This window comes from Herpailurus yagouaroundi, unplaced genomic scaffold (genome assembly GCF_014898765.1).
Source record: "Herpailurus yagouaroundi ecotype Mexico unplaced genomic scaffold, PumYag 295, whole genome shotgun sequence".
Classification (NCBI taxonomy): domain Eukaryota; kingdom Metazoa; phylum Chordata; class Mammalia; order Carnivora; family Felidae; genus Herpailurus; species Herpailurus yagouaroundi.
Window position 1 is genome coordinate 4,345,623 of NW_024412512.1, and position 13,082 is coordinate 4,358,704.

General features: G+C 49.6%; 1 protein-coding gene across 1 annotated transcript in view; it reads left to right on the forward strand.

Moving 5' to 3' along the window:
* Positions 1 to 3,300, forward strand: part of LOC121021361 (long-chain-fatty-acid--CoA ligase ACSBG2-like) — a 36,919-nt gene extending 33,619 nt beyond the window's left edge. Inside the window, exons 12-15 of the mRNA XM_040461664.1 lie at positions 1,062 to 1,213; positions 1,370 to 1,616; positions 2,881 to 2,989; positions 3,146 to 3,300. Of these exons, the coding sequence (XP_040317598.1) occupies positions 1,062 to 1,213; positions 1,370 to 1,616; positions 2,881 to 2,954 (473 nt within the window). The 3' untranslated portion in view covers positions 2,955 to 2,989; positions 3,146 to 3,300. The remainder of the gene's footprint in view (positions 1 to 1,061; positions 1,214 to 1,369; positions 1,617 to 2,880; positions 2,990 to 3,145) is intronic.
* Positions 3,301 to 13,082: the final 9,782 nt, after the last annotated feature.

The window sequence follows — 13,082 nt, forward strand, 5'->3', positions numbered from 1 at the left end:
AGAAACTATTGGCACAAAAATGGAAAAGTCCAAAAAGGTCTCACTTCAGGCCTGGCTGGATCCCGGTGCCGAAACAACATCACAAGGAATTGGCATTATCCTTCCCTTACTGAGCTGTCCTTGGTGTTGGGGTCCTTCTGGAAGAGGCTCTTCCCATTTGGTGACAAGATGGCCGCCAACAGTCAAGGCTCACCCTAACCCTAAGGGACAGCAAAAGTCTTAGGTCTGACTCTCACTGGATCCCATTTCGAAATGAATCGCTGTAGAGAATGGAATACGCCGACTGGTCAGACCTGGCCACGTGCTCATCCTAGCAGTCCTGGCCCAAACCACAAGCGTGCACGATGGAGAAGAGTCCCCTACGGAAACAGCAGGGCTGGTTACCCGGAAGACGAGTCACAGGCAAACACCAGCACAGGTGTCCGTCACACAATCGTATTATTACTACTGCCGCAACAACCTCGGTACGGACAGCTGAAAGATAAGACAGATCTTGGGTGGGTGGGACAGGAGGCAGCCGGCATCCTTGGACGAAAGAGCAAGTGGGGAACATAGCCGGGGCGGGAGGAGGAGCTCCTGGAGAATGTGAGTGGCTGGGAGTAAAAGTGACGCAGTTCTCTTAAGGTCTGCCCAAGTTAGGGATGCCACCTAAGGACTTAGGTTTTTGGGGGTTGCCAAGTGGCAGAAAAACCAGGAGACAGAGACACGGGGCACAGCCAGAAGCATGTCACTGGCTTCCAAGCAAGACACATTGGAGGGCTTGGATCAGGGTACAGAGGACCAAGAAACTGGCGATGGATTAATACAGCGCTGTCCAAGTGTCCTGTGCACAGGACTCGGACATTTGCCGGGAATTTCAAGGAGGCGAGGGAACAGGAGCAGAGTGACGCTGGGTCTGTGGGCTAGAGAAGGGCATGGTGGGAGTCCCGGCCCTGGGCAGAGGTCCTCCTCTGCTTCTGGGGTTTTCTAAGAGGGTGGTCATCTGTGCCAGCATCCGTCCCCTCTGATCCTCGAGGGGGCGGGGCTCTTGTACTGTCTCTGTTGAAACCTCACCGAGCCATGCTTTGTTCCAGAAATCCTCATCACAGCCGGCGGTGAGAACGTGGCCCCTATTCCCATTGAGAACATGGTTAAAGAGAAGATTCCCATAATCAGTCATGCCATGTTAGTGGGAGAGAAGGCAAACTTTCTGAGCATCCTGCTGACACTGAAGGTAACGTGGGTTTGCTGTCCTGGGGGGGGGGGGGGGCTCTGCCCCAGGGTCCGGAGGGTGCGCCCCTGTGGGTCCAAGACCCGCTTCCTGGTCCGCAGGGGTGGCCAGGAAGCGTGTGCGGTCACTGGGTGTGGTGACGAGGGTCTCCTGGGGCAGTGTAAGATGGACGGGATAACTGGAGAGCCACTGGACGAGCTAAGCTCGGAGGCCATCAACTTCTGCCGGCAACTGGGAAGCCACGTGTCCACTGTCTCTGAGATTTTGGAGCTGCAGGACCCCCTGGTCTACAAGGCCATCCAGGAGGGCATAGATGCTGTGAATGAGGAAGCCATCTCCAATGCACAGAGGATCCAGAAGTGGGCCATCCTGGAAAAGGACTTCTCTGTCCCCAGTGGAGAGTTGGGTGAGCAGTCTGGAGAGTAGGTGGTCTTTGGCACTTGGAGGCTGGTGCCTGGCTAGTGTCCAGGACTACACGGGCTCTAAGGAGATGTGTCCTTTTCTGGGGGTCAGGGGGTCCACCTCCAGCTCACTGGTGTCCCAGATCCTCTCCCCCCCCCCCACACACACAAGGTCCCTTCTACCCAGGGCAGCATGTCTCTCACTCTAGGAATAAAAGCCAAACTCATTATGACTCTGCATGACCCTTCTATTGACCTCTCCCTTTTCACTTACCCTACCCCAACTGCACAGGCCTCCCTGCTGTTCCCACAACTCCCCAGGCAAATTTTGCCTCAGGGCCTTTGCACCTGCTGTGCCCACTGCCTAGAATGCCCTTCCCCCTCAATTCTTTGGCTCCTTCTCATTGTCCAGGCCTCACCTACAGGTCTCACCTTACCGCACACTTCCTCAGAGAGGCCTCCTCTGGCCATCCTAGCTAACGTGACTCACTGACACCCTTCATAGGGCACGCCTCCTACACTGCCGCCATCTTGTCCCTGGAACACATCATCATCTGGAGTTACCCCATGTATTGGCTGATTTTGGTCTGTCTGCCCCCTGCACCCCGCCCCTCCAGGATGGGCGGAGGTCTTGCCTCCTACCAATGTCCTTTCTGGGGCTTGCTCTCAGCACTCAGCTGTAGTCTGATGGCATGAACAGCAAAGAGTTAGAGTGACGGCAAACACACAGCCTCCAACAACTTGGGTTCAAATCCTGTCCCTCGAGGGGGCACTTGTCCCTCCAAGCCTTGGTCCTTTCAACTACGAGTTGAAAATGCAGCCCTCATGGGGCTGCTCAGGACACGGCTGGGGAAGCCTGAACCCCACAGTGACCCAGAGCCTACGAGCAGCCTGGGCCGTGGATCAGACCACTCCCGAATTCATGCCTTGCCCCTGCCGGGCACATGCTGGGCCACCTCAGAGCTACTGGCCCTGAGACGGTTTCCTCACCTGGAAGATGAGGGGGCGGTGCACCCCCTTTGCTGGGTTCGCCGTCCACATTAGGCACAGAGCTCAGCGTGCTGTGCACCTGCCAGCCCACAGAGTCCTCACTACAGCCCAAGGCGAGGGAGAGTTCATCACTCCCCACACTGAAGGTGGAGGAAACACACCCAGGAAGTCGATGGGAGAGCCAGCCCCCAACACGGGGACCCTGCTGCCCCCCCCCCCCAGGACATGTGGCCTTTTATTTCATCCCCACATTGGAACTGGTTTCTCCTTTCTCGATAGGTCCGACGACAAAGGTTAGGAGACATTTTGTGGCCCAGAAATACAAAAGGCTAATTGAAAGCTTCTACTACTGACCTCTCTGGCGGAGCAGCTCTCAGCTGTCCCAACGGTGAGAGTGGCTGGGCTGGGCTGGGCGGGGCCAACGGAGGTGGTCTCCCCTGTGTGGCAGGCGGGGCTGTGGGCGGGGCTGCAGAGGCCGCGCGTGTGCGCGCGCGCAGCTCCCAGGGGCCCTGGCTCTGGCCTCAAGTCATGCTTTCTCTACCAGGGTCATGGCGAGCCGTGCACACTCCTTCTTGGCTGGCTGCCAAGGCTGTTAGCTGTTCCTCCTGCCTTTTCTACTCGTCTCGGAGAAGGAGCGAAGCAATCTTCCCATCCAGGACCAGGTTTTGCTGTTAAAATGCTCAAATGTTTCGTAGCTCATGTGGAGGAGGCCTTTTGTTGGGAACGTTCGTGGGGGGAGAGTGCTACTTGCCAGGAGCCCAAGGAATGATGCATGCTGGCCCATCGCAGATGGTAAGGGATGGGGTCTTGAAAAACTCCCACCTACCAACCCCTGTCCTCTCCCCAAGTCTCATCCACAGGAGCTCCCATAACACCAAGGGTCCCTGATAGGTTTGTGGGAGCCCAGCTAGATGCAAGAGCAGACGGACGGCACAACAAATTCTCAGTTGTCCTAAAAGCCACTGGTAAACTTTTCATGTTCAAATCATCGCCTGCTGACGCCCCCAGCCAGCTCACCTGTAGCAGCCTGCCGGGGCTTCTGCAACCAAGTACCCTGCAAGGTACCGGCTGGGTTGGCTTGTTCTGAGGCTCGTCTCTGTGTCCACATTTCCCTTTTTCACAAGGACACTGGTCATCCTGGATCGGGCCCACCCTAATGACCTCATTTTAGCTTGATCACCTCTGTAAAGACTCTATCCTCAAATACAGTCACATTCTGAGGTCCTGGGGGTTAGGGCTTCCACAGATGAATCAGGACGGGGCGGGGGATGGGGGGAGGCAGGCATAATTCGGCCCATCACACCTTTTCTTCATTGTTGTCTGGCCTCACTCTTCCACACCTTCATCTGCCAAAGTCTCGTGGGGGAGCCCAGCAGTTAAACAAATCATGTGTATCATTCCACATCTTTTGCAAGACTTCCAATTACACCTTGCAGTTGGGCAAAAGACCACCTGACACTGACATGGGGGTGGGAGATGGACCCTTTACACCTGTGCTGACCAAGATGGCAGCCATTCCAATTGAGATGTGCCATAAGTCCAAACATAGACTGGATTTGACAGCTGGGTATGAAATAGAGAATACAAAATACCTCATTAATATTTTAAAATATTGATTACATGTTGAAATGATACTATTTTAGACATACTGGGTGACAAAAATATATTACTTCAGTTAATTTCACCTATTACATTTTTACATGTGGCTACCAGAAAAAAAATTTAAAAAATTTTTTTTAAAGTTTATTTTCAAGACACAGAGCATGAGTGGGGGAGGGGCAGAGAGAGAGAGAGAGAGAGAGAGAGAGAGAGAGAGAGAGAGAATCCAAAGCAGGCTCCAGGCTCTGAGCTTGTCAGCACTGGAGCCCGACGTGGGGCTCGAACTCACAAAGCATGAGATCATGACCTGAGCTGAAGTCGGATGCTTAACCGACTGAGCCACCAGGGTGCTCTGAAGATTTTTAATTGCATAGGTGGCTTACATGATATTTCTCATGGACAGCACTGCTCTAAAGTTTACTGGAGAGGGATTCAATTGTTTTTCTAACTTATAAACTAATACATTCATTCAGGAATATTTTCATCCTATGGTAACTGTGGGATCTCAGAGAATGAGCACACAGATTTCAAGTCTCTCCAGGTAATAACTTATCCTTCCTCTCCCTCTAGCTTCCAACAGGAAGATCCCTCTGGGTAGGGGCTTTTTCTCCTGTTTTTAAGAAGCCCAGATTCCCCATGGGTCAGTCTGTTGAAGAGGTGCCCCCTCAGGGACCCGCCATGCCTTTTGAAGGAATATATTGGATCATCATAGATCTCTGAATTCCTGTGAACCTTCAAGGCATGATCCCAGGGAAACTTATGGGGAAGCCTATAAAGAACCTCTCGGGGCACCTGCATGGCTCAGTTGGTTGAGTGTTCGATGTCAGCCCAGGTCGTGATCCTGTGCTTCATGGGTTTGAGCCCCATGTCAGGCTCTGTGCTGACAGCTCGGAGCCTGGAGCCTGCTTCGGATCCTGTGTCTCCCTCTCTCTCTGCCCCTCCCCCACTCTGTCTCTCTGTCTCCCCAAAATAAATAAACATTTAAAAAAATAAAAAACAAAAAGAACTTCTCATCTTGTGGGTTCCAATTCGAGATTCGAGTTTTTTCTCCCCAGAGGGCTGAGGCATCAGAAAGAAAAACCTTCACAAGTCTATGGCCATACCACCCTGAACACGCTTGATCTCATCTGATCTCAGAAGCTGCGCAGGGTCAGGCCTGGTTAGTACTCGGATGGGAGGAAAGCCTTCGCACGTCTGAGGAAGTGGGTCCCCAAGCCAACTCATCTTCCTAGAAGCAACCTGGAAACTCTTCCAATAAGTTCCGATAATAAAGCACTTCAGCATCCCACGTCCCGATTTGGGGCCAGATTCAAACATTTTGTCCTTTGTTGAGAAGTTCAGACTCTGAAATCAGTTCTGAGTTCAAATTCTGACTAGCTATGTGAGTTCAACCTTCTGAGTCTGGAGGGGGTGGGGCTCTGTAATCCTCCCCCCCCCCCCCCACCGCCACTCACAGTGTGGCTGTGGAAGACTCACACCATCACAGGTGAAGGTACACAGAGAACGCAAACGGAGTGCAGCATCTGATACCCAAAAGCCCTCGAAACAGGTAAACTGTATCATCGAAGCACCCACAAGTCTCGGTTAACAGCTGATTCTTGATGAATGCCATCTCTGGGGATGAGTCTCGCTGTTATCCTAAGGTCCAAAATAACAGAAACTTAAAGAAGAGAGAAGTTCAGGGGCACCTGGGAGGCTCAGTCAGTTAAGCCTCTGACTCGGTTTCAGCTCTGGACATGAGCTCACGGTTCATGAGTTCGAGCCCTGCATCGGGCTCTGCGCTGATGGCGAGGGGTCTGCTTGGTATCCTCTCTCTCCCTCTCTCTCTGCCCCTCTCACAACACACTTTCTCTCAAAATACATAAATAAAAACTTAAAAAAAAAGTTCATTCTTCTTTCATCCACAAGTCCATATACAGGCAGATCAAAGCTGACACAATAAATCCACAGTGTTGGTCCCTGAAAGACCAGTGGGGGAGGCACCTCTCAGGCCAAAGGAGGACAGCCTATTAGGACAGGAAGAGAATTTCCAGTCTTTTAAGGTTCTAGATACCCACATGTGTCCCAGGGCCCCTTTTCTTTTTAAAATATAAAAGTAAAGGGGCGGCTGGGTGGCTCAGTTGGTTAAGCGTCCAACTTGGGCCCGGGGCATAATCTCGCGGTTCGTGAGTTCGAGCCCCATGTCGGGCTCTGTGCTGACAACTCGGAGCCTGGAACCTGCTTTGGATTCTGCGTCTCCCTCTCTCTCTGCCCCTTCCCCGCTCATGCTCTGTCTCTCAAAAATGAATAAACATTAAATATATATCTATATCTATATATCTATGTAGAAGTATGAATAGATCAGAAATGTATGAAGACATTCTCCTTGTAATAATAATGATAATAATGCATATAAGGGTAAAGTCATTTTTGGTGGGCTTCCTTACCCATCTGGTAGGTCTGTTTTTTTAATATGTAAGTGTAGTCAATCTTCCTCTTTTGAAGACTCTGTATTTGCAAGTTTGGCACTCACTAAAACTTACCTGTAACCCCCAAGTCAATGCTCCCTGTACTTTTGTGGTCATCTGTGGACATGCGCAGAGCAGTCAAAAGTCTGAAGTGCCCAACATTCACATTCTCAGCTGAGGTCAAACGCAGCACTGCCTTGCCTTCTCGCTTGCGCTCACAATGTAAATGCACGTCCTTCTGGGGGTCTGTTTAGCACCGTGTTTTTGCATGTTTGTTGGGTGATTTCACTGTTGAAAGTGGCCCCCAAGTCTAGTGCTGAAACTCTGTCTAGTGTTCCTGAGTGCAAGAAGGCTATGATGAGCCCAGGGAGAGAAAATACAGGTGTCAGATAAACTTCATTCACACATGAATTCTAGTGCTGTTGGCCATGAGTTCAATGCAAATGGATCAATAATGTGTATTAACTAAGGTGTCCCTGAACAGAAAACACAAATAAACAAGGTCAGGTAGCGATCAGTTCACAAAAATGTTGTGACAGAGGCTGCCAGGAACCTGACTCTGTATTTCTCCCAAGAGCAATGGTTCAATATTTACTAATTCAGTATTCACAGCACCTGTATAAACATAACTACCACAAATAACAAGAATCGACTACATATAAATATATATGTCACTATAGAAAAAAGATATGTGTGTGTGATAGAGATGGGAGAATTCATATTTACATATAAAAATATGTAAGAGAGACATTTTCTGTTCCGGGCAGGGGACAGTTAGCACGGTGGTTGAGAATGTGAGGAGGGGGCAGGGGGCAGGCTTAGAGGCCAAGGGTGTGGAACCGAGGGGAACACAGACATGGCAGGCTGAGGAGAGGAACAGTGTGGTCAGGAGGCTGGATACACTGAACAAATAAGTAAATAGATTTCTAAAAAGTGGAAGCCAAGTTTCTTGTTGCCAGAGAAGAAACTTAGGAAAAGGCTAGAATGAGGAGGTATTATATTTGAATTGGAGGTTATGTACAACTCATATTTTTATAATACATACACACAGATACAGAACTGTAGACGTGTGTTATATATATCTACTAGGTCTGTAAGTACACACTCACGTAGTTTTGTGTATATACATGCACATACATACATACATATATACGTGTTTTCTATCTCCGTCTGCTCCAAGGGCCCAGCAGCAGTTAGCACACTGAATGCCCAGATCTTGGCTTCTAAATCCCATCTACTGCTAAAAGGAACCAGGGATGTTTGGGGAAATGTCTGACTCCAGGGCCAAGAAAGAGCCTGGAACTTCTTGTGTCAGAAAGTAAAGTGCTAAAACAAAATGAAACAAAACACAAAAGGTGGGGCCTGGCTGAGGGCCAGAGGAACCAGGCTGAAGGACTTTCCGCTGGCCACGTCAGGGGCAATTTGAGTATCAAAACAAATAATGACAGTAACAGAGTATACCCCACAGAATAACTGGTTATAACTATTGTAACACAAAGTCCCCAATAACACAGAAGGAATAGTGGGATTGGAAAATCTCCGTCTGGCAGTCAGTATGCAGGTGGATGGACAAACAGGGGTCATCACCGGGTACCAAGGTCACTGGCTGGAGGTTTGACGATGGGGAAGATGGTATAATCTCATAATACCTCCCCACAAAATTCCGATCAATTACAGAAGGAGGAAAGATAAATTTAAGGTGGGCGAGCCTGACAGACACCAACTTGACCAGGTGGTCAGGGTTTATGTCACCTCCTGATGACCGCGCTAAAAGGAACATAGCGTGCTTTCTGTCCCATTCCTTCCAAGAAAGCTGTTGTGAGTTGGAGGGACCGGGTCTGAGCATGACCACAAGGTGACAATAGCTTTATGCGGGCAACACTTTGGTTCCAGTGCAGGGAAAGTCCCTCACAGCATGAGAGTTTCCAGAGGCGAGAACCGCCCAGGACCAGAGGAGGGCAAGGGGCCACCCTCACACCCCAGGAGAAAGAGGGCTTATCTGTCTGGGTGAGATTGCTCAGCAGCTGGGCAGGGAGTTTTGGGGTCCGACGGCTCCAAAGGGCACAGTGGCCTGGGGTCTCTTATAGCTCTGGAGTTTATCTTTTATATGGCACATGTTGCATAAAGTTTCAAGGGATATACAAAGCAAGCAGGCTCTAAATGGCTAAAAATATGCTTATTTAAGGTATATTTTTATTTTTTTAATGTTTATTTATTTTGAGAGAGAGAGAGAGAGAGAGAGAGAGAGAGAGAGAATGAGAATGAGCAGGGGAGGGGCAGAGACAGAGAGGGAGAGAGAGAGAATCCCAAGCAGGCTCTATGCAGTCAGAGCAGAGCCCGACACGGGGCGCAAACTCACCAACTGTGAGATCATGACCTGAGCTGATACCAAGAGTCAGATGCTTCACCAACTGAGCCTCCCAGGCGCCCCCAAGGTGTATTTTAAACAACTGGCTGTGTAGGAAACTGACTTTGCTACCGTCTTTCCCTTCTGATGGTGTATAATGATCAATATAATTTAACATACCCCTGGGACCCAGAAAATCGTCTGTTCCAAGTTAAAGAAAAAAATTGGGGTTTGGCTCCAGAGCGCTTTTGAGCTGCAGGTCCCAAACTGCTGTGAGGAAGTGAACCGCACAGGCCAGTTACATGGGGCCCCTCTGTGGCTCCTTTAAGTGGCAGAGTCATGGCCCCAGTCTGGTCAAGAGGAAGCAGCAGGCGAACCCGAGATGGGGCTCACTCTATAGAAGGCAAGGCCCGTGTTCTTCAAGCCGGGCCAGGGGAGAGAGACAGAGAGGGGGTGAAGGAGACTGAAGGAGTCTGAGGAGACATGGCAGCTAAGGGCACATGACCCTGGACCAGAAAGGGGGGCCGTACCGGATCACTTAAGAAAATAAGAACGGGGGGCGCCTGGGTGGCGCAGTCGGTGAAGCGTCCGACTTCAGCCAGGTCACGATCTCGCGGTCCGTGAGTTCGAGCCGCGCGTCAGGCTCTGGGCTGATGGCTCGGAGCCTGGAGCCTGGAGCCTGTTTACGATTCTGTGTCTCCCTCTCTCTCTGCCTCTCGCCCGTTCATGCTCTGTCTCTCTCTGTCCCAAAAATAAAAATTAAAAAGAAATTAAAAAAAAAAAGAAAATAAGAATGGGATGCGAGGAATGGATGGTCAGGCGGAGATGGTGATGTGCCGATGTGGAGGCTTGTGTGCTGCTTGTGTGGGACAGCGTCCTTGTCTGGAGAAGATACACACTCGGAATAGTTGTGCGAAACGCCTGCAGGTTACTCGGAAAAAGACTAACGGACAATCTGGTGGGGGCGGGGGGCGGGCAGCGGGTGACGGAGGAAATGCATCTGCACAGAGGATGGAGAGTTCTTTGTGGAGTGTTTTGGAAACTTTCCCGTAACTTACTATGGCCTCAAAATAAGTTATTTTTTTTAATTTATTATTTATTTTTTTTATTTATTTTTGGGACAGAGAGAGACAGAGCATGAACAGGGGAGGGGCAGAGAGAGAGGGAGACACAGAATCGGAAACAGGCTCCAGGCTCCGAGCCATCAGCCCAGAGCCCGACGCGGGGCTCGAACTCACGGACCGCGAGATCGTGACCTGGCTGAAGTCAGACGCTTAACCGACTGCGCCACCCAGGCGCCCCAAAATAAGTTATTTAAAGGGCATGTTAAAAGACATGAACTTGATTTTTCTCCCACTTAAAAAAAACATGCTAGGGCCTGTCTGGGTGGCTCAGTCAGTCAAGCGTCCGACTTCGGCTCAGGTCGTGATCTCACGGTTCGTGGGTTCGAGCCCCGCGTCGGGCTCTGGGCTGATGGCTCGGAGCCCGGAGCCCGCTTCGGATTCTGTGTCTCCCTCTCTCTGCCCCTCCCCGGCCTGTGCTCTGTCTCTCTCCTTCTGGCATCTCATCTGTAGTCACTAAGGCCGGCACCGAGTTCAGCTTCCAGTTCACCAACCCCACTTACAACCAGAACAACCCCCAGCTGCTCGAGCCAGTCTAATAAAGCTAACACCTCTCGTCCGCACACCTATCTGGATAAACTCATTTCTCCTTTCCCGGTGTAGCACCCTCGGAATCCGACCCCACATGTAGGACCCAGATTGCCTGCCCGTTTCTACATTACCCAAATCTTATAGGTCGTTTGCGATTTTTCATCCCAAGGCTTGGCATTGTAAGTTAAGTGGCCTCCTGAAGCAATTTTGAGGCTTCACTCCCTTTTCGGTGTGGAGGCAAGGAGGGAGCTAGCGCGAAAACTGGCTTCTATTGCAAGGTTACTGCCTCTCTAGATGGCGGGAAGGGGCTGCCTTTTGTGTCTTCCTTCCTGGCAAGGGAGCCTGAGTGGGATTCTAAAGTTCAGGGCGGGCACTCAAAATCATACAGTCTTCTTCCCAAATGACACCATTCCAAATATTTCCATTCTCAGCGTCCCTCTAACTCAGCAAATGCCCTGACTTTCACACAAAGATCTGGTGAGAATTCATGCCACGCTATAATTCAGCAACCTGAAGCTAGAAGAGGTAAGGAATCACCAAAAGCATCCACAGCACCGATTCTCTGAAAACTGCTTTGAGATACGAATTTGAACTCAGAACCCGTCATTTTCTTAAGCCCTCCCATGCTGTCACAAATAGCCTGCAGGCTCAGAGTCCGTGTAATCCTTCTATCCCCCATGATGACTTCCTTGTCCTGTCCCTCCATCCACCGGATCCCTGCCTTTCATAAAAGAACAAAGATACAGGACTTTTGTCTTAACAGCTTACCACAAAGCTACTGACCGAAACTGTGCTATGACATCAATAAGACAGACAGTCCTGAAATGCAAGCTCACGCTTATGGTCAACTAATCCTTAATAAAGGTGCCAAGGTGACTCAATGGGAAAGGGCAGGCTTTTCAACAAATAATGATGGAATACGCCAAAAACAAACACAACACTTCGGAGAACTTAGACCATCACCTCACACTACACACAAAAACGAAATCAAAATGTTATCACGCACCTAAATGGAAAAGCCAAAACTACACAACATTAGGGGGGATAAATGTGCCCTTGGATTAGGTTTCTGAGATATGATTTCTTAGATATGACACCAAAGCACAAACCACAAATTAAAAGAAATGACAAAAAATGGACCTCACCGAAATCAAAAACTCTTGTCCTTCAAAAGATACTGGCAAATAAACGTCAACTCTGCAGGTAAAAAGACAAATGTACTTAAGAATCATGTATCTGCTAGGGGTATCTGGGTGGTTCTGTCAGTAAAGTGTCCGACTCTTGATTTCGGCTCAGGTCATGATCTCACAGTCATGAGATCAAGCCCCATGTCAGGCTCCACATTGGGCACGAAGCCTGCTTAGGATTCTCTCTCCCTCTCTCTCTTTCTGCCCCTCCCCTGCTCTCTCTCTCAAAAAAAAAAAAAATTAAAAAAAAAGAATCACGTATCGGTTTAAGAACTTGTCGCCAGAATATGTAAAGAACACTTACAACTCAACAATAAAAAAGCGAATGACTCAATTTACGGATTTGATGGAACATTTCTGTAAAGATGGACAGGTGGCCACTAAACATGTCAAAAGATGCCCAATGTCATTAATCATCAAGGACGTGCAAGTGGGAAGTACAACGTCACAGCACTTTACGCCCACCCACCCAATGCCAACTGTTGGCAACCATGTGCAGAACCGGAACCCGTTTCTGCTGGTGGGAATGCAAAATGGCACCGCAACTTTGGAAAGCAAGTTTAGAAGTTTCCTCCAACGTTAAACAAAGAGTTACTATGTGACCCAGCAATTCAGCTCCCACGTATATACGATGCCAAGGAGAGATGACGCAAAAATTTGTATACCAACGTTCATAGCGGCATTATGCATAAGCACCAAACGCTGGGAGAAAATCCGAATGTCCGTCAACCAATGAGTCACTACACAAAACATAGTACATCCAAATAATGGAATGCCACTCAACCATAAAAATGCTCGAACAACCAACACGTGCAGATGAACTTACGCTACGTGGAAAAGGCCGGACGCAAGAGACCACACGATGCATTACTCTGCTTATAGGACATTTCTACTAAAGGCAAAGCTATGGAGACAGAGAGCAGATCAGCAGTTGCCCGAGGCTGGAATGAGGTCCTTTCAGGGTGATGGAAGCGGCCAAAAATTAGAATATGGTGATGGCTTCACAATCGCATGGCTTTATTAAAAATCGTTGCACTGGGTGGATTTATGGGTGGATTTTATGGTTTGTAAATTACAGCTCAAAAAAGCTGGGGGGTGGGAATCGCTCATAAGCCTGGAGGAGGATGTGCAGGAACGACCCCTACGCCCCCCGTCGAGAAGGCCCCATCACCTCTACAGCAGCCAACGGTGGAATCACACTGCCCCCGCTGTGATCAGGAACACTGTTCATGCCCAAGAAGCTGCTGAT